This window comes from Equus asinus, chromosome 10, assembly GCF_041296235.1.
Source record: "Equus asinus isolate D_3611 breed Donkey chromosome 10, EquAss-T2T_v2, whole genome shotgun sequence".
NCBI classification, from domain to species: domain Eukaryota; kingdom Metazoa; phylum Chordata; class Mammalia; order Perissodactyla; family Equidae; genus Equus; species Equus asinus.
In genome coordinates, this window is record NC_091799.1 from 12,441,629 (window position 1) to 12,461,067 (window position 19,439).

General features: G+C 59.1%; 1 protein-coding gene across 2 annotated transcripts in view; it reads right to left on the reverse strand.

Annotated features, from left to right (window-relative positions):
- Positions 1 to 8,466, reverse strand: part of COL5A1 (collagen type V alpha 1 chain) — a 168,470-nt gene extending 160,004 nt beyond the window's left edge. For both annotated transcript variants that reach the window (XM_014863321.3, XM_070518413.1), the window contains exon 1: positions 8,218 to 8,466. In XM_014863321.3, the coding sequence (XP_014718807.3) occupies positions 8,218 to 8,329 (112 nt within the window). In that variant the 5' untranslated portion in view covers positions 8,330 to 8,466. The remainder of the gene's footprint in view (positions 1 to 8,217) is intronic.
- Between the last annotated feature and the right edge of the window lie 10,973 nt (positions 8,467 to 19,439).

Here is a 19,439-nt window from a genome sequence, read left to right on the forward strand (position 1 = left end):
CAGGACAACAGTCTTCCCTTGGAGAAGAGCAAGCTCAGGCCCGGGCAGGGGAGGAAGACGGCAGCGTCACGGTTCTTGAAGGTGGGGCTGCCATAAAGGAAGGGGGAGGACCTGGGGGGCACCTGCCTCCCTCTTTTCTCTCTTGGTGCTTCTCCCCTGTGGGTGACCCCACCCCCATCACTTACGCCGAAGCACAGTAACTGGATCAAGGATGCTGAACCTTAAACCTTGGTTTTCCAAGTGTGGTCCCCGGACCCGCAGGATCAGCATGGTCTGGGAACTCATTAAAAATGCAGTTTCCCAGGCTCACCCCAGGCCCCTGAGTCAGAAACTAAGGGGAAGGGGTGTGTAGGGCCCAACGGTCTGTGCCTTAACAAGGCCTCCCGGGGCTTCTGATGCATGGGCAAGTTTGAGAACCTGGTCTGCACCGTAAAGAGAAACCCAGGGTCCAGTCTAAGCAAGAGACCCTCCCTCCTATCTAAGGGAGCCACCATTATAGGCCCCGGGAGGGGCCATGAAATCTCACCTTTTCCCCCTCTAGCCCAGGATTTACAAAGCCAGCACCACTAACATTTGGGCTGGATAATTCCTTGTGGTGAGGGGCTGCCCTGTGCCCTGTGGGATGTCGGGCAGCATCCCTGATCTCAACCCACTGGAGGCCTACCGTAGCCCCGCCCTCCCAGTTGTAACCATCAAAAACCGCTCCCAGATATTGCCACGTGTCCCCTGGGGGCAGGCACCCTGGGTTGAGAGGCCCTGCAGTCCACCTGTTTCAGGTGAGGGAGGATGATCTGCTAGCCTCCCTCCCTCACCCCCTCCCCTCTCGGCTGGCTCCAGCTCGTGCCCGGGAGCAGCATGGCATCACCCAGCAGTGCCACCCCACAGCTCCGCCCTGGTGTGAGCCCTGCACTCAGCACCCCCGGGCCCACCTGAATGCCGGTACCATCCCAGAGCACCCAAGGATGCTCAGGTTCCCAGAGCTAACTGAAACACAGCCACAGCCCAAGCAGGACTTTCTGAGCTAAAAAACCATTATTTAAACCACGAACCTAAATAATGTTAATAATAAGCCCCTGGAAGATAACGACATTTAGAAACCCTGTTCCCTGCACCTCCATCCCACCTTTCCCAGCCTCCTTTGCCTCTGCCTTCCCGATGTGGACATCTGTAGTCTACAAGTCATGAGAAGAGGCAGTGTCCCTTTCTCCTTCTTTGCATAAAACCAACTGGGATGCTGCGGTCCCCTCTACTCAGAAGGAAAGCACTGTCTACACTGAAGCCGAGGCGGAGGCACCAAGGCCACTCACAGTTGGCAGGGGCCAACGACCACTTTCTGATGCCCAAGGCCCCTGGCTGCCATGGGATTCTCCCACAGCAGACCAAAGCCCCTTCCCCGGGCTTTGTGAATGGCAAACCACATTAGCATATATGACATAAGGACCTGCACCAAAATGGGGGCGTGCTTCTCACCGGAGGGCGGGGGGCCATCACTCCTTGTGCGGCTGGGCCCCAGAGCCTCCATGCGCATGTCTGCAGGATGGGGCCAACCCTAGCCGGCCAAGGGCTCCTGTGAGGATAGAGCCCTACGGGGCCCCACAGGTAACACCCCAGAGCAGGGTCCAGCTAAATATGAAGGACACACACAGGAAGGTGCCATCTGCATCCACCAAAGGACATCTCCCTTCAAACTTGCCCAGCGGAGGACCCCAAAAGCCACAGAACTGGCAAAGCAGGCTGGTTTCTGACTGGCTGGTGCCCCTTTGGGGTTGGCAAGTGCCTCGCTCTGATTGGTCAGTGCCCCATTGGGGCTGGCAGGTGCCTGCCTCTGATTAGCCAGTGCCCTATTGGAGCTGGCAGGTGCCTCCCTCTGATTGGCTGGTTCCCAACTGGGGCTGGCAGGTACCTGCCTCTGATTGGTAAGCGCCCTATTGGAGCTGGCAGGTGCCTCCCTCTGATTGGCTGGTTCCCCACTGGGGCTGGCAGGTACCTGCCTCTGATTGGTCAGCGCCCTATTGGAGCTGGCAGGTGCCTCCCTCTGATTGGCTGGCTCCCCATTGGGTCTGGCAGGTGCCTCCCTCTGATCGGCTGTGGCCGTCCCTTCCAGCTAGTGAATGTTTCACTGCTTTACTTGCACAGGATACAATCGCCTGTTCAGGGGTCTGCTGCCCCCGCAGCACAGGAAGCTCCTGTAGGATGGGCCGGCTCACCTACTGCTCACCTAGGCACCTGTCACCCCGTGCCCAGCACAGCCCTGACTCGCGTTAGGGGTCTGCAACGCTTCAAGCATAGCCTTTGTCACTCTGGATTTCTCCAAGCAAGGGCCAGCCTCTGCTGTGTTCCCTCTGCAGCCGCTACAAGAAAGGAACTGCACACGCTGCCCAGCACATGCGCCCTCTCAGGTACCACCAGCAACATAGAAGACATCGCTCCCCACCTTTCATTTAAGTTAAAACGCTCACTCTTTTTCATTGTCAGATTGCTATTTTTCCAATGCAGGGGTCAGAGTTTTTACATTTAAATCACTCACCCTACACACACACATTGTGATGTCATTTTGTGCTAGTTATCTAAAAAATAAAGAAGTCATTAGAATCCCTACTGCCAAGGTGCCGGTGGGAAAAACCAGGACAGAAGAGTGAACTTCCCCGGAAGAACACAGGTCTAGGAAACAGAAAATTAAGGCTCCCTCCACTTTATGCACAAAGACATCACAGGAGACCAGCTTGGCTCCTGCCCCTGGAGGTCTGTATAATGAAATTTGGAGAAAAGTGGGTCAGACTGTGGTTCCATTTCTTAGGTCTGAGTCACCAAAGAGTGGCGACATCTACTCCTGATGTGAGTTATTACTTAGGTTTGGAATCTGCCAGACAAACTACCGGGTGAGTCGAAGCTGATGCGATAATGGCTCCAACTATGTGATGCATATAACCCAAGCACCCTATCACCCACACCAGCATCCACACGCATCCGACCTGCATTCACTCATTCTTTCAACTGCTGTCCAGCCTCCTGGGGCCGGCTGGCACAGAAACAGCGTCTGAGCTGGCAAAGCCCCCGCCTGTGCCCACCCCGGGAAGGCACCCTTCCAGGGCAGCAGCCATCACCCTCGGTCACGTCTCAAAGGCAGAAGACCAGAGTCCTTGAGGTGGGATGTGGGCAAGTCCATTCCTGTCTCTGACCCCAATTCCTCCTTCGAAGGTGGGGGTGGCCTGAGGAGGAAGGGGAGGGCCATGCTGAACATGGCAGGCTCCACGACTCCCTCCACGCTCGGGCTCGGAACCGCAGAAGTCGCAGTAAGTGATCCAAGAAATTCCCCAGGGAACACTTTTTGTGTCACCTCTTCTCGTGCTTAGCCGAGAGGGAGGCACTGACGTGACTGCTCACAGGGGAGGGAGAGAAGGAGCGACTCCCACGGGGCTCGCTCTGTGCTTTGCACACGTTATGCATTGAACCCTCACAAAAATCCTGCAGGAGCTACTGTCATCACCCGCTTTTTACAGATAGGGAAACTGAGGCACAGGGAGGTTAAATGCACAGCTGGTAGGCGTAGAGCCAGGATCTGAACCCAGGCCACCTGCCCCTCGGCGTCACCCGCGCCTTGACCTTCACGCCATGTCCTGTGGCGGCAGCAGCTCTGCCAGTGAGAAGGGCCAAGCCGGCCGCCCTCAGGGTCTCCAGATCTCCAGCCAGGCCAGAAATCTTAAAAGCAACATGTGGCAAAGTGCTGACACCAAATGAGTGCATTCTGTGGGAGAACATAGAGGGGAAAGCAGAAACTATAAGGTAAGATCGCCCTCCTGTGAGTGAAAGAAGATGCATCAAGTTATCGGACCCAGCTGGACCCAGCTGGCCTGGCCACAGGACCTCGGGGCTGTGCAGTGAGCTCCGTGGCCACATTCCATCTCCTCATCTCCCATCCAGCAGGGCGGGTCACAGTAAGAAGAGAAATGTCATCCTGCCACAAGTTCCAGACGCCCCAGGCCCTGCATGCAGAAGCACCTGGGGAGACCTTGTAAACACATGTACCAGTGCATAGATATGCCTGTGCACGCTCATACATACGTGTCCGCCCACAAACACACACACGGACACATCACACACACAGGCACACACAGACATGCATGTGCTCCAACACGCATGCACACACACACGTGTGTACAGCCCTCAAATGGGCCTATAAAGCATTTTTACATACATTGCCTCTTGTGACCCATACAACGACCCCATGAGGTAACATGGGAAAGTATACCACCAAGCAGACGAGGGGACAGTGAAGGAGCAGCTCAGACTGATTCAGCTGTGGATAGCACAGCTTCTGCGGGAACACTCACATTTACAGAGGATGGGGCTGCACTGTGCATTTCCCTTTTGCAAAAATAGCAGTTATCATGAGGCCCTCCGTTTATCAGGTTCTTACCATACCTCAGGCATTCTGCCACGCTGCTTCCTTTACCACCTCCACCAGTCCTCCCAACCACCGCTCAAGGCGAGTAACGTGCTCCCCCCATTTCCCAGAGAGGGAAGCTGAGGCATGGCCACTGGCCCTGGCCCCAGCCCACCGCCCCCGAGCATCTCTCGAAGGCAGGAAATTCACTTTGCACGGGCCTCCCCACTGTCCACACTGCCCCTGAGTTCAACAATCAGATAGCCAAGGATTGTCCCCTCCCACGCCCGCTTGCCTGTCCCCCAGCACAGGAACCCAAAGTCGCAGCCAGAGGTCCCCTACCCCCGCCACAGCGGCTGGCGTCTGTCAGTCTGTCTGCACAACAGAGCAGACTGCTCTCACCGCACAGCCCAACCCCATGTGCCAGGGCAGTGAACGGGTTAAGGAAGCCCCCGGTCTCCCACTTGTCCCCCTCAGAGACCCCCTCCTTCTCTCACAGCCACTTCTGCTGGCACAGCACTCCCGGGCAAGCGTGTGCTGGGGGCGCGGCGCCAACCAAGCTAATGAGGGGCTTTCCAGCCAAGGGAAGCCGGCCCGGAGAACACTGGAGCAGAGGGTGGATGTCCTGCCAGGAAGGAGGGACAGAGGAGGCTAAAACCAGAGGTGGATGAGGGCACCCGCCTGGGAGGTGCATGTCGGTGCATTTCTGGAATAAAAGGAAGGGAGGAAGAGGAGGGGAAGGCCAAGGTGAGCCATCACCTCCTCCAGGGAGCTTCCCCAGATCTCCCCTTGGTCCCTGCTCCCCACTTCCTCTCCAAGCATCTCCTCCTCCGAGGCCCGTGTGAGGGCCCAATGAGATGCTGTGGGCACGGGGCTTAGCACGGGCCTGGCGAGTGCCTGCAAATCCACGACAACCGTCACCACCCGTGATGGCCTCTGAGGGGAGGCACCTTGCCCTGCTCCTTCCATGCAAACCCAGGGCTCCGGAGTGGGCACAGCAGCAGTCCCTCAGGGCCGTAGGTGACTCATCTTTGACCCTGGGGGGCTCGACCCTGGTCTGCCCTCTCATGGTCTCTGTTAAAAGTGAGGGATGGGGGGGCAGCGGGTGTCTCTTCCCCACACCCCCTGCTCCACCCAGCAATGTCTGTGACCCAGGGAGGAGGCAGGGACAGGAGACAGGGCCAGACAGCCAGAGGGCAGGGGCGGGGCAGGCCGGCATCAGCTGTGCTCGGTCTGCTAAGGGCGTGGCCCTGGTGAGAGTCCAGAAATGTCTGAAGGGTGGGGTAACAGGCAGGCTCAGGCTCTGGCCGGCACCCCAGGAACAGCCCTGGAGCCACATCCTCCAAGAAGGTACTTGTGCCTTGGCACCAAGAAGCAACTCCTGCCCACAGCCACTGCCGGTGGTCACAGCCGCTGGGCAGCGACGGCAGCTCCAAGCCCTCGGGCCACTGAAATCCAGACCAGATGAGAGACAGGACTTCAGGGAACAGCCTGGCTGCTTGGGAACTCCTCCCACTGACTGTTCTTTTATGGGAGCAGGGGGAAGGGGGGCAGAGGATGGAAAAGGATGTCTTTCCAGCCAACTTGATTGAGTCAGAGGAAATTTAACCATTTGGTATCTGTCAAGTCCCACAAAACTTGGACAACTCTTCCCACAAATTATTGCAAAAAGCAGTCACGTGACTGGAGCCGACCAATGACGTGCCCAGGAGATGACCTCAATTTCCAAATATTGGGGTCATGTTTCATTTCACATACTCTCCTTTGCCCGTTACAACGTTAAACGGCCCCAAATGGAATCTAACTTTTCATTCCTTCACACACTTGGCCGAGAGGAAGGTAGGAAAAAGAGCCATGTTCGGAGAAAACTCGGAAAACATCTGGCGGATCCCAAAATGGAGACAAGAAAAGGCGCCTGCTGAGGGGCCTCCCCTGCACCTCGAGGGGACAGCCACCCCTTCTGGCCACGCACGGAGGATGACTTCAAAACGGTCCCACCCTGGGAGGTGGAGAGGTCTGTGCGTCCCACCCAGAGATGCGGCTTCTTCACGCGCTTCTGAACATCTTTTTGACATAAGCAAAATGTCCAAGTGCACAGCCACGGTCCAGGCAGCGACCGACCCTGTGCCAGCTCCAGGCTTCTACTTCCAAGGGGCCGCCCCTCAGTTGGGAAAGGAAATCAGAGAGAGAGCAGGGGCGAGAGGCGGTAGGCAGAGATGGGGAGAGGAGCAAAGAGCCAGCCCCAAAGCCAGGCGAATGCAGGCTCCGCGTGCTGCCCGCCAGTGCCCAGCCCCAGCTTTCTGGGGAGGCGACTCCCCTGAAGGATTCCCTCCTGAGGTCCTGCGGGAAAGCCCATTGGAGGAGCTGGGACAGGGCCAAGTCCCTGGGCAACCAGAGGGTCCCCTGAGCACATCCCCCACCCCGATCCACTCAGTCTCCTGGTGGCCTCTATGTCCCCCATCTTCAAATGACTGGGGAGAAACACACAGCCAGTTAGCCTGGGCATGTTGGTGGCAGCTCAGGTATAAGACCCCAGGTCCCCGGAGCCAGGCCAGGCTCCCCTCCCCTCCCCCGATCCCCTGATGGCTCACCGGACACTCTGACTCCTGTTCACCCTCTGCGTCCCACCAACCACTCACTATGCCAAGAAAAGGGGAAACAATATCCTAACCGGCAAGCGGAACATGCAAAGTGATTGTTCCCACATGTCTTCAAATTACGAAGTGGAGCAGAGATGGAGGAGAGTGGAGAAGCAGAGCCTTCTCCCGGGACGGCTGGCTGGTCCAGCTGGCCACTGAGGCCACTGCTCCATCCCTCTGCAGTCATTCCCTCTGAGCCTCATCTCCCCACCTGTTAACTGGGCCTCTGGGGACCTTCCAGGGCCTCGGGCTCCAATGTCTGATGGTGTGTGAAGACCCATCCCATGGGTAACCACCAAAGGCGACACTTATAAAGCCACTGTCCCATCAGGAAGCTCAGTAGGAGCTGCGCAAGTCCAGGCAGCCACAGGTCAGCGCCCGCCTGGCAGAGCCCGCCCACAGGCCAAGGCTCCTTCTAAGGGCAGACCTCTGGCAGAAGGAGCCCCACATCTGTGCATCATCTGAACGGCTCACAGCCCGGACTCTGAGCCCATCTCCTGGCTGTGCTCCACAAATCCCATCCCTGGGCTGCAAATCCAAGAAAAACTGCCTCCCAGGGGGCTCAGGAGGTTTGTGGGTAGGATTAGGAGCAGGGCTGGTCTACCATCCTCCAGGGCTCCTCAGTATCACTGAGCACTTAGGTGGCCAGGATTGCAAGAAACTCTATTCCCTGGGAAAGCAGGGAGCCAGTGTGGTCCAGAGGCAGAGGGAGAGTGTGCCTGGGGGGAAGTCCTGGGCTGGGGGCTCGAGCTTCTGGGACTGCCCCCAGCGGCCCCCAAGCCCAGGAGCCCGGGCCGAATTTGACCGACTGTGACTCTAGGGGGCGACCCCTCCCGGTTTTCAGAAGAGGAAGTTCTGCTGCAGGGCTGTGTGGGCCAGAGCCGGCGCTTGTGATGTGGGACAGAGAACACAAAGTTTGGGGCCGAAAGTTTCCCCGCCTCGTGGACAACCCCTCTGGCTGATCCAACACGCAATCCCCACCCGGCCGCCCCGTTTGGCCCGCGGGGTATTGTGTTGGCGCGTTTCCCTTCCAGGGCCCCCAAGTAGTGGCATTCGGAGCCTCTGCCCATGCATTCCACAGCCGAGGGGGGAAGGCTGTGCAGGCGCAGAAGCGGCCGGCGCGGCGCCCGGGAATGACAGCCGCGCCCGGCCCCGCGCCCCTCGCACCCCGCGCCCCGCGCCCCGCGCCCTTACCTGCGCGGCTCGGAGGCGGCGCCCACAGCAGCAGCAGCAGCAGCAGCGGGGACAGCAGCGGGGCGCCCGGGCGGAGCGGGCTGCGCGCTTTCCAGCGGGTGTGGACGTCCATGCCGGCGGGGCGCGGGTCGGGGCGCGCGGGGACGCACGGGCGCGCGGGGCACGGCCGGGGCAGCGGACTCGGCGGGGACGGCACAACTTCAGGAAGTCATGGGGAGCAGGCGCCGGCCCGTTCTCTTTGTGGCGGTGGCTCTCTGGCAGGGGTCGGCTGGCGCGCTCGCCCACCACGGGCGGGAGGGCTCGACCTTGGCCCGCGGGGCGGCCCGGACCCCGCTCGGCTCGCTCGCCCTCGCCTCCTCCAACTCCTTCTCGCCTCCTCCTCGCCGCCGCCGCCCCGCGACCCGCTCCCCGTGGGCGCTCCGCTCGAGTGAGGTCCTGCGCCAGCCGCGGGGACGAGGAGTGCGGACCTCGCCTGGGGCGCCGTGCACTTTTCTCGCCCGTTCCTCCCTCCCTCTCTCCTGGAAGGCACCCGCGGAGGCTGTCGATCCCCACTGCCCGCAGCAAATCAGAGCCCGGCGCTGGCCTCGGCCGGGCCGGCCCCCGCCTCCCACTGGGCGCTGCGGGCGAGGGGGTGGGGACAGCGGGCGAGTCGCGGCGACGGAGGGGCCGGCCCGGGGCGGGAGCGGACGTGGGGCGGGGGCGGCGCCCCGGTTCTCTGGAGCGCGCGCGCGGATGGGAGAGGGGGCCGGCCTCGGAGCCCCGCAGCCCACTCTGGCCCCCAGCTCTTCCCGTCCCGGTGCCCGCACCTGGCAGAGCCCCGGGAAACAGAGTGGAGGGGCACCGAGTTGGATCGCTTTGGGTTGAAAAAAAAAAGAAAGTTACAGCTCACCCCGCCTAACTTTTTCTTTTACGTGGAGGAGTTCAGAGCTCCTCTTCTGGGTGGAGACTGAACTTCCAATCCAGCCAGATCGGGGCGCCCAAGACTGTGGCCGACATGTCAACCTGGACAGAGGACTCCCCCTCCACCTTCCCCCTAACTGCGGATTGGGCATCTGCGCCCAAGTTAGCGTCTAACCTCCTAAGAGGTCCCGAAACCAGCTGGGATGTTGCACATCTGGGATATTAATCAGGCGAAGTTGCCCGAACCCCTCTCTCCCCCTCCTCACTCCTGCCTTCTCCCTGGTGACCCCCTGCAAACAAAAGGAGCCATGACACCCCTTTGGGAGTTGACAGCGGGTAAGGCAGTGAGGGATTGGGACCTGCCGCCCTGGGGACCGCCCTGGCCCTGCCTTCCTGCATTCACATCTTTAAGCCGTGAGGAGGTCTGCCTCCAGCCAGGCTGGGGTCGTAGGTGTCCCTTCCATAAGGCTCCCCGGGCCCAGAAAGCTGCCCCACAAAGCCTGCTGGAGCCCGGCCCACACCCTTGCTCTGAGAGCTGCAGGGCTGGTTTTTAGAAAGAGAAGGAGTGGAGGTGAATTAAGAGGCCCTTTCAAGCCTGAGCCATCCATGCCTCTAAACAAACAGTTCAGCAATGACTGAAACGGGTTGGGACCCCAGCTCCCTGTCTCCAGTTACACCTCCAGCCTGGGCGGGACATTCCCCAAATGCTCGTTAATTCTCATCATTCTGGAAACAGGACAACAGGAGGGGAGGCGAGGCAGTCAGAGGTTAGCCTTGCTGGGATGGCCACGTGCTTCCTCCTGAGCTGGGCGGCTGGTGGCTGGTGCTCACTTCAGGGTTAGGTTCCAATCTGCCATGGGTGCTCTGTGGGCAGCAAACACTACACAGAAATAAAAGACAGGAGACGGGCTGCACACATAGGCACGGAGAGATGGTCGAGACGCATTAGGGAGGGCAAACCGTTATTTCTGGTTTTTATATGTATGTGTTTTACAACTTGTATAAATTATATACACAATCAGGGCAAATGCATGTGTGTGTGAGTCGTGTGCATGTGTGAGTTGTGTGTGTGTTGGTTAAGCTACAGCCCCTGGTCCTGTACATTCCTATGCGACTTAATGAGAGAGAAATTCCGTCTGACACCCCCTGAGCCCCCAGCCTCGCCAGGCCCCTGGAGCGCCCCCAGCAGTGGGAAAGCCAGCTTCTCCCCATGACTCGGGGTGCTGACACAGGTCAGTGGCCCAGGTATCAGAAGATAGCACAGACTTTCAGGGTTCCAGCTCTTCCACAAGGACACATACGTGGGGCTCCTTCTCCGATGTCCACATGTGCCTCTGTGCCTGTCAGCCACCCTGCCAACACCTGGAACCCAGAACAGCCATCTCAGCTTTGGCCTTGGTTAACACCGATGGCTCCTCAAGTGACCACCCAAGGTCCCCCAGAAAGCTGACCCCTCAGGAATGAGAAGCAGCTGCACGTGACAGCTGTGAGCAGGCGGGGCAGACCCATTTTATCCTCTGCTGGAGGGCGAGGGGGCGATGGCTTGTCCAAGCTGACAGAGGCGGGCTTCCACCCCATGCAAGCCTGGAGGGGGATGGGGAGGCAAATTTCTATCCCACCTGGAAACTCAGAGAAAAGTCCCCAAGCTGGGCAGCCTGCCCCATCAGCCCAGGACTGCAGGAGAACAACGTGACTGTCCAGATGACGATTACAACCCTAGCGTGCTTGGCCGTGTGAACTGGCCATGGATCCACACTTGGTTGGGTCACACGCTGCAGTAGGGAGAACAGCATCTCTCCCCATTACAGATAAGGAAATTGAGGATCCAGAGGGTAAGGAACTCACCCGAAGGAGCTCACCTGTGGTGGGGCCAGAATTTGACCCAGGTTTGCCATCAGGTGGGACAGAGGCTGATCACCTTGCCCAGATTCGTGCACCGGTGGCTGGTGATGGTTGACCCCAATCCCAGCCTCCCCCAGCTCTCTTGCAACTGATTGAAAGGGAGGGTCCTTTGAAAACTGTTCACTGTGCTCGTACTCTGCCAACGCCACTCTCGGCTCCAGGAGCCTGCAAGGAGCAAGACACCTCGAGTCTCCTCCGCACTGACCTTGAATGCTAGGTAATGACTCCAAAACCTCTGTGGCCAGTGACCATTTGTTTGCAGGTGCGCTGTTCTCATCTTCTGCAATGAATTCCAAGTTCAGTGCTCATACTTCTGCACATGGCGCCACCGTGGAAGGCACTGACCACTATCCAGGGCTCTGTGCATCCCGGTCCACTGTGAGCGCCACCACCCATGGCTGTGTGTTTCCCACGGTGCCTAGCAGAGAGAGGGGCAGGCCAGGTGTGCCTGAGGTCTGCACCAGGGATCTGACTGCCCAACTTCTCCTTCCAGTGCTGTAGGAGCTTCTCATTTATTGCTTAAGTGGCACAGTCGTGGTTCCCCACAGAGCATCCAGGAAGAGCATCGTGTTGCCCTCTCGTGAGCTGAGGTTTCATCCCCCACCCTCCCATCCTAAGGGATCACCCAGACTCCCAGAGTCCTTGCCTGCTGGAAAGGACCCGTTCCCTAGGGGAAGCCCTCCAAGGCAGCCGGGGGCCCTCTCTCCTTCCCCCTCTTGGGCAGAAGCTCATCGACCATGGAGGAGGTGGAGGAACCAATTGTCCTCTTGCCCTCTGAGAGTTCACAGGCCGCAGGGCACCAAGGGGGGCCCAGAAGGGACTGAGTGAGCTGCCACCCAGCAGAGGAGTGGCTGGAGCTGCCCCAACACTCACCCACACAAGCGGGGGTACCTTGGAGCTGCCCAAGGAGGATGCTCCAAACCTGCATCTCAGACCTCCTGCAGTTGGTGTCCTGGGACCAGGCCAACGCCAGGGGCACAGACTTGGCTAGAACCCCCAAGGCAGCAGTCCCCGGCCAGGGGAACTTGGGCAAGTGAGTTCTTCCCCTCAATCCTTGGTTTTGTTATCTGTGAAGTGGGGATGACGAGTCTGACCTCTGGGACCCTGTGGAGCTTCGATGAGAAGTTAGGCCAGGAAGGCCCGGCCCACACTGGGTATCGGAGGAGACCAGTGTCCTCCCCTCCCCCGCTCCCTGCATCCTGCAGCTGGGTGGTCTTCCTCCCCACCCCTCCAAGCCTCTTCCATCCCTTCACCCTGTTTACCAGCGTGGTCTCCTCCAATCATGCAATCGCCCTCCCTTTGAGATAGGGGACATGGAGGTCAGAGAGGTCCAACGGCAGGGTCTGGCCCCCCCAGACTTGAACCCAGACATTCCTGCCTCAGCCCTCAGCCCCCATGGGACACTGTCATCCAGAAAGAGGAAGATGGTTGTTTGAGGGCCAGCCGTCGGCAGACAGAAGCATCCTTCGGGCTCCAGGAGCCCCCGCTTCTGCCAGCGCTGCCCTGGCTTACCTTCCGGCCCCTCAGCCCTGCCCACCGCTCAGCACAGCAGGGGTGCCGCCTGCCCACAGAGCCAGCCAGGCCCGCCCTCCATGCTGGGCAGGGAATGGGGGGCTGTTGATCCCAGGGGAATCTCTGAACAATTATTAGGGAAAATGGACCACCTTAAAGCCCTAGGACAAAGCATGTCCACCATCCTGTCTTCAGAGCATTCTTCATTCCACTTTGTTGCGGCAGAGGAGGACGGGAGAGACGGCTCGGTGGGCCGGCCGACCAGCCCAGGGCGGCTCCTGAGGCGGCCCGGCTCCCGCGGGATCGGCTTGCTTGTGCCGCCATCACAAAGCACCAGGGGCTGGAGGCTGCACAGCGGAAGGGTCTTCTCTCACACCCTGGAGGCTGGACGTCCGACATCAAGTGTGGGCACGGCTGGTTGTCCCTCCTGGCCTCCCTCCTGGACTTGGAGATGGCCGTCTCCTCCCCGTGTCCTCACAGGGTCGTCCCTCTGCGTGTGTTGTCCTGATCTCCTCTTCTTAGGAGGATACCAGTCATAGTGGACGGGTCCACGCTAAAATGAATCACCTCTTTGAAGACCCTGTCACCAAAGACTGTCTCGTTCTGAGGTGCTGGGGGTTGAGGCCTCAACATACGAATTTGGAGGGACACAAGTCAGCCCATCACACCTTGAACATCTCAGTCCGTGGGCCTTCTGGAGAAATCCAGAGATTCAGGCCTTCTGTTTCCCAGAACAATAGGGACATTCTGAGGCCTGTGGGAGTAGGGACGGGACCTGTCTAGCAGGAGGGACCTCTGATGGCGTCTCACTGTGGCCGTCGTCCAGCCCTGCTGAGTGCCTCTCTTCTCCAGCATCCCTTTCTGTGAATGCATGCCCCTTAGCCAGCATTAGGAGAGCCCCCATCCAGGTGCCCAGGGGGTGCAGGGGAATGCGTCGCAGTCTTTGTGACAGGTGTGCACATCCACGTGGGTGGGAGCCGGGCCTGGAACGCCATGTGGTCATGTATGCGTCACCCTCCACCTCCAGCAGGGTAGCCACTAGCGCTGATCTCGGTATCCGGGCCAGCCCATCATCTGTGCTCCACCCAGATTTGCTGGGTGAACCAGAGAGTGCATGGGGCTGTGCTGGAAAGAGCCGGCACAGGGAATCAGGAAGGGGAAGCTTGTCCTCTGGTCCTTATCACATGGAACTCCAGGGCCCCATGATTCCACCCAAAATTATATGGGTTTACTCGAACAGTTTGCCGTGAAGCCTTCCGCCACCCATGTCGAAACATCACAACTCCGAGAAGTGAAGGCCTCTTCCTCTCCCACGCACCTCCAGCCTCCCCATCCCAGAATCCAGCAAAGGGGCCACTCTCCTCCTAGAGCCCACGTCCAGGGCTCGAGGCACCAGGACCCCCAGCCCTGCACGACCAACCCAGGCAGCAGGCGCCGGCCATTGTCACTCAGCCCAACACACAAGTCTACCGGGAGGCTGGGGTTCAGCATAAATCAGAGCCCGCAGGGAGCGCGCCCAGGGCCGGCCGTGACGTGATGGGGGAGGCAGCCCTGGCCACCCAACGCTGCGTCTGGCCATCTCCCTGCTGCGTGCCACACGGCTGGGTTTCCCTCTCGTGTCCACGAAGGCCTGGTTTCACTGAACCTTGATGTTCCTATCGGGGCCAAGCAAACTTTGCAAAATAATGGATTTTCTAGGCAGAACGGCCCACGACATACGCCGCACGGACTGTGGACACGTAGAGTGAGTCTGTAGTTAGACAGTGGGATGTGGACACACGTTCTCCAGACTCTGCCTAGCTGGGCATGTTACCCTCCAGGAGAATGTTTTACAGACAAAGATTGAGTTTGCTGCCCAGGAAAAATGTGACTTGGAAAAATCCTTGCTGTTAACCTCTGTAAAGGACCATCTGTGTGGGTGCAGAGAGCTCCCCACCAGCCAGTGGGATGCCCCCCAGACTCAAAGAGAACTTCCATGGTGCCTGTGACAGCACCCCACATTGGATCTCATTGTATCTTCCCTGCCGGCCAGCTGGGGACCCCCCACTTTGGGGGGTGAAGGTGGAAGGATCTATGGAGCCCTGAGCAAAGGGCCTTGTGAGCCCAGCTTCTCCTCTGGAAGGTGGCGCCAGGAGAGCACCCCTTCGTGGGCTGGGGGAGGTTTGTGTGAGATGGTGCATGGACCGCTCTGGGCACAGAGCACGTGTTCAGGACAAGTTCATCCGTCCTGTTTCCTCAGCTTCACCATCGAGGAACCCAACCTCAGAGGGGTGAACAAGTTAACCAGGAGGTGGAGGCATTGCGGGGAGCCCGGCCCCTCATCTGAGCGCAGGCTGTTCCACTGGCCGCAGCGCTGGGGGCTCCTCTCAGGTCTGTGAGCACAGACAGAGGTGACACGGCAGAGAGGCACTCCGTGAACCGTGGGGGAATTCCTCGTAAACGCGAGAGGTTCCCGCTCCCATCTGCAGTGGACGCTGAAGTGCCACCCAGAGTCCCCTTCGGATTGGACTCTCCTGGGCTCCTGCCAGGAGCGTTGGCTGTTGACGGCCCTGGCTGAGTTCCTGACCCCTCCCTGCCAGGGAGGCCACTCCAAGGCCTGGCTGGCGGGTGGGTCCAGGCCCTGTCGCCTTGCCTGGACTCGGGACGCCTCTAAAGGGCCTTTTCTGCAACTGCCTGGACCTTGGCCTGGGCCTGCTGCCCTCGCTACGCAGGCAGGCGTTGCTCCCGAGCCCTGCCTGTGAGCCCCTGTGTGCGGACCCCCAGGCTCAGAGTCGGGATCGCAGCCCAGACACTATCTCCCTAAGTAGTCCTCCATGCAGACAGGCAGCAGCGGGCACTCAGAGCCTGGGGCTCAGGGGCAGTGCCCTGGTGAGAGAAGCAGAGGCTGCTGTGGATGCACAGCTCAGGGCTCAAACTGCCGGGGGCAAAGGGGCTCCCCAAGAAGGTGACACTGAAGCTCAGACCTTGAGGGCCGGGAAGAGTCGCTCAGGGTCTGGTGCAACCTCTCAGGAATGCCTTCCCTGCACCTTCCTGCACGAGCAGAGGCCCAGCACACGCCCAGGCCCAGAGGAAGGCATTCGGGGGCCACCCTGCAGGGGCCACACTGTGCACAACGTGGAAGGGAGAGCAGAGGAGGCCTGGGAGCCGGGAGCCTGGGGGCCTTGTTGGTCCAGGCAGGGAGTGACTCTTCCCAAGGAGAATGGGACATGTACAGGGTTTTAAGAGAAGAAGGCTACATCAGAGCTGCATTCCAGAAAGATCTCTGATTGCTGGGTGGAGAACTGGTCAGAGGGGCAAGAGTGGACGTGGGGAGCCGGGTCAGGACAAAGATGAAGATGCCCAGAGTGGGGATGGAGATAGACACAGGGAGGCGGGCGTGAAGTCAGCTGGACTTGGTGAGCAGGGGCTAGAGTGGGCCTGGGACTTCCCAGGAGCCCAGGGCTGAGCCTGGAAGCTGACCCGCCCGTGACCAGCACTCATCATGGACGCTGACCACCGCAGAGCACACGTGTGGGGGCAGGCACCACAAGGGGACTCCCCCATCACACACATGAGGCAGGTGTGGTGTCCATGCCCGTTCACAGAGGTAGGAACCGAGGCCTGGGGAGGTTCACCAGTGCCAGGGCCACATCCCCAGGAAGGCAGGCTCCATACTCCGGTTTCTCCACATGAGCACCGCCTTCTCGTGTTCCCCCACACAGCCGCCCCAGCTCCCCATTTGCCTGGCCCTTGGCACTTCATCATCTGTGTCCTGTGAGGAGTCAAGGCCCCTGCTCCCATTTCACAGGAGAAACCCCGAGGACCTGAGAGGCGACCAGCAGACCGTGCGTTCTAGCAGGTCTCTGACCCCAGACCACTGCTCTCCCCACAGATCCCCCACCACTGACGGATGGGATTGAGGATCCTTCCCTCGGAGCAGCAGGGCAGCCTGCTTCTGAGTAAATCCTGACCGCACGGGCCTTCTGCCTCACCCCACCCTCCCGCCAGCTCCACAGGTGGGAACCGAGGGAGACCGCGGCGCTGGGCCACATCGTACCGGAGGATATGGGGCTGTGGGACTGGAGCCTGAGTGGTCCTGACCTCCTCCCCACCCGTCCCCCAGGTCAGCTGCATGCCAGAGCTTCCCCAGGGGGAGGGCAGCGCCCAACTTCCTGGTGGGATGCATATTTCTGTCCTTATTGGCACCAAGGCGTACCTGAAAAATAAACTAGATGCTAATTTAGCATGAAAGCCCACAGATGTGTTTTCTTCACGTGTGCACAGGCCCCGTCTCTCGGGGAACTGGGGCGGCCGTAGGGGGATAGCGTCCAGGTGGGGCCAAACACACCCGGCCCGCTCCTCGAAACAGCCAAGCCTGGTTTTTAAAAAGCTCCAGTCCTGTGGCCGCACCAGCTTCATCTTGGTCCTTGTCTCAGTGTCCTAGGGCTGCAGTAACAAACGACCACAAACTGGATGATTAAAACAACAGAAATTCGTCCTCTCCTGGTTCTGGAGGCCGGAAAGCTGAAATCCACGTGTCGGCAGGGCCACGCTCCTCCAGCGGCTCCAGGCGAGATCTGTCCCAGCCCTCTTCCAGCTTCCTAGGGATCCGGGTGTCCGTTGGTTTGTGGCCACATCACCCCAGTCTCTGCACGGTCTTCACATGGCCTCCTCCTGTGTGTGTCTGTTCTTCGATCTCCCTCTGCCTGTCTCTTATAAGGGTACCTGTGATGGCACTGAGGGCCCACCTGGATGATCCGAACGATATCTTCATCTCCAGATCCTTAACCTAATTACATCTGCAAAGACCCTTTTTCCAATAAAGTCACACCCACAAGGGGCCACCATTCAACCTGCCACAGTCCTGGACACAAGACAGCAGGGCTCTGTGCCCAGAGTCTTCACGCACTCCCAACCTGGAGGCCGAGAAGACACCAGAGCCAGCCACGGTTTGGAACGGGGGGTCAATGGTACCTGCTGTGCATCCCGGTGCAAGTACAGAAACCCCACCTCCTTTCCCACGTCCCCGGAGCACGTCCCCCACGCAGGGCTCAAGCTGGCGAGAGGACAACGGAGCTCAGTGGCGCCCTGCATGCGACGGCACGTTGCCCGGGTGTGCCCAACGCCGGCTGGGACTGTTGTTTTTTCCAGTAGAGGCTAGTTTTATTTGTTTTCCTTTTTAGCATTAAACCAATGTTTTCAATGGAAATAGCTCCCAGGCTAGATTTTCTTCCATAAGAGGAAATAAAAGGGAATATAGAATTTAAAGTGAGTCTCCCAAACTGGAGTCCCACCCAGAAATCGAATTCATTCGTTCCTCTGTGAGCACAGTCTGTCAGCTGAGCCGCTGTAAGGATGCACGTGACTCGAGATGGCAGGAGGCGGGGAAGGGGAGGGGGGCGGTGATGTTGGAAGCACTGGCATGGGTGGCTGCCTTGACATGCATGACCTTCTTTGACCTCACTCACTCACACCATGAAACAAAGAGCATCCCCAATTTGCAGGTGAGAATTCAAGCTCAGAACATTTAGAAATGGGCCCCAGGGCCGTTGAGTTCCCGAGTGGAGGAGCCAGGATCCCATTCCAAGCTTGTCCACCCGGGATGCATGCTCTTTCTGTGCAGCCCCCCAACAGAAACAGTTCCTGTCAGATCCTCGCTGGCCGTCGGGGCTTGATGTGGGCCAGGGCAGGAGCCTCAGGGAGGAGTGGGGACAGGGCTAATGTTGGGGGACCCGGGTAGGTCTGGCTGTGGAGGCTGACAATGGCTCTGAAAGACAGGTCCACTCTCTAATCTCCAGAACCTGGGAGTGTGACCTTATTTGGAAAAAGGGTCTGTCTGAGATGCTTAAGTTAAGGACTTGGAGATAAGGGGATCATCTTGGTTTAGCCAGAGGGGCCCTAAATACCACAGAAATTGTCCTTAGAAGAAGAAGACAGGGAGATTTTAAATGAGGCAAACAGGAGAGAAGGCGATGGGAAGACTGAGGCAGAGACTGAGTGACATGGCCGTAAGCCAAGAAACACCTGGAGCCACTGGGAGCTGGAGGAGACAAGGAGGGGCCTCCTCTACAGCCTCCGCAGGCCCTGCAACCCCGTGACCCGGGGCTTCTGGCCTCCGGAACGGTGAAAGAATGAATCTTCGTGATTTAAGCCGCCTGGTTTGCGGTCCTTTGTTATGGCAGCCATGGGACACTAATACATGGGCCTTCTGAGACCTCCAGGCCAGGTGGGCAGGCCCAGAGCATGGGGCACCTGGAGAGGGACCAGGGGAGGTGGGACATACAGGTGGCATGTCTGGCTTGAGTTCAGACCCTTAGCTGACAAGGCCCAGTGACTCAGCCCGTGGGACACCTGTCCTCTCCCTTTGACAAAGGGATGGATGTGGGAGAAGGCAGGGGTTCTGGGCCAGCCCTAAACATGCAAGGGACGGAGTGCCAGCCCGAGAGGTCTGCACACCTGCTGCCACTCAGGGCTGGACTCGTGGGAGAAGAGGACGGGCTCAGAGAGGATGGGCCCTAAATCCAATGACAAGGATCCTTATAAGAGACACAAGGGGAAGAGGAGAGGCCATGTGGTCACAGAGACAGAGACTGGAGTGATGCTGCCACAAGCCAAGCAGTGCCTGGGGCCACCGGGAGCTGGAAGAGGCAGGAAGGACCCTCCCCTTGAGCCTCTGGATGGAGTGTGGCCCTGTGACACCTTGATTGCAGAGTCTGGCCTCCAGAACAGGGAGATAATAAATTCCTGTTGTTTTCAGCCACCAGGTCGTGGTCCTTTGTTGCAGTGGCTGCAGGAAATGAATACACTGGGCAAGGTGGGTTCCCACTTCCTCCTCTAAGGACCCGAAGCTCAAAGATGTGAGACCAGCTGCATTCCCACTGGAGCCGGGGTGATGCAAGGTCCACCCTCTTGGGTGCCTGGCACCATGA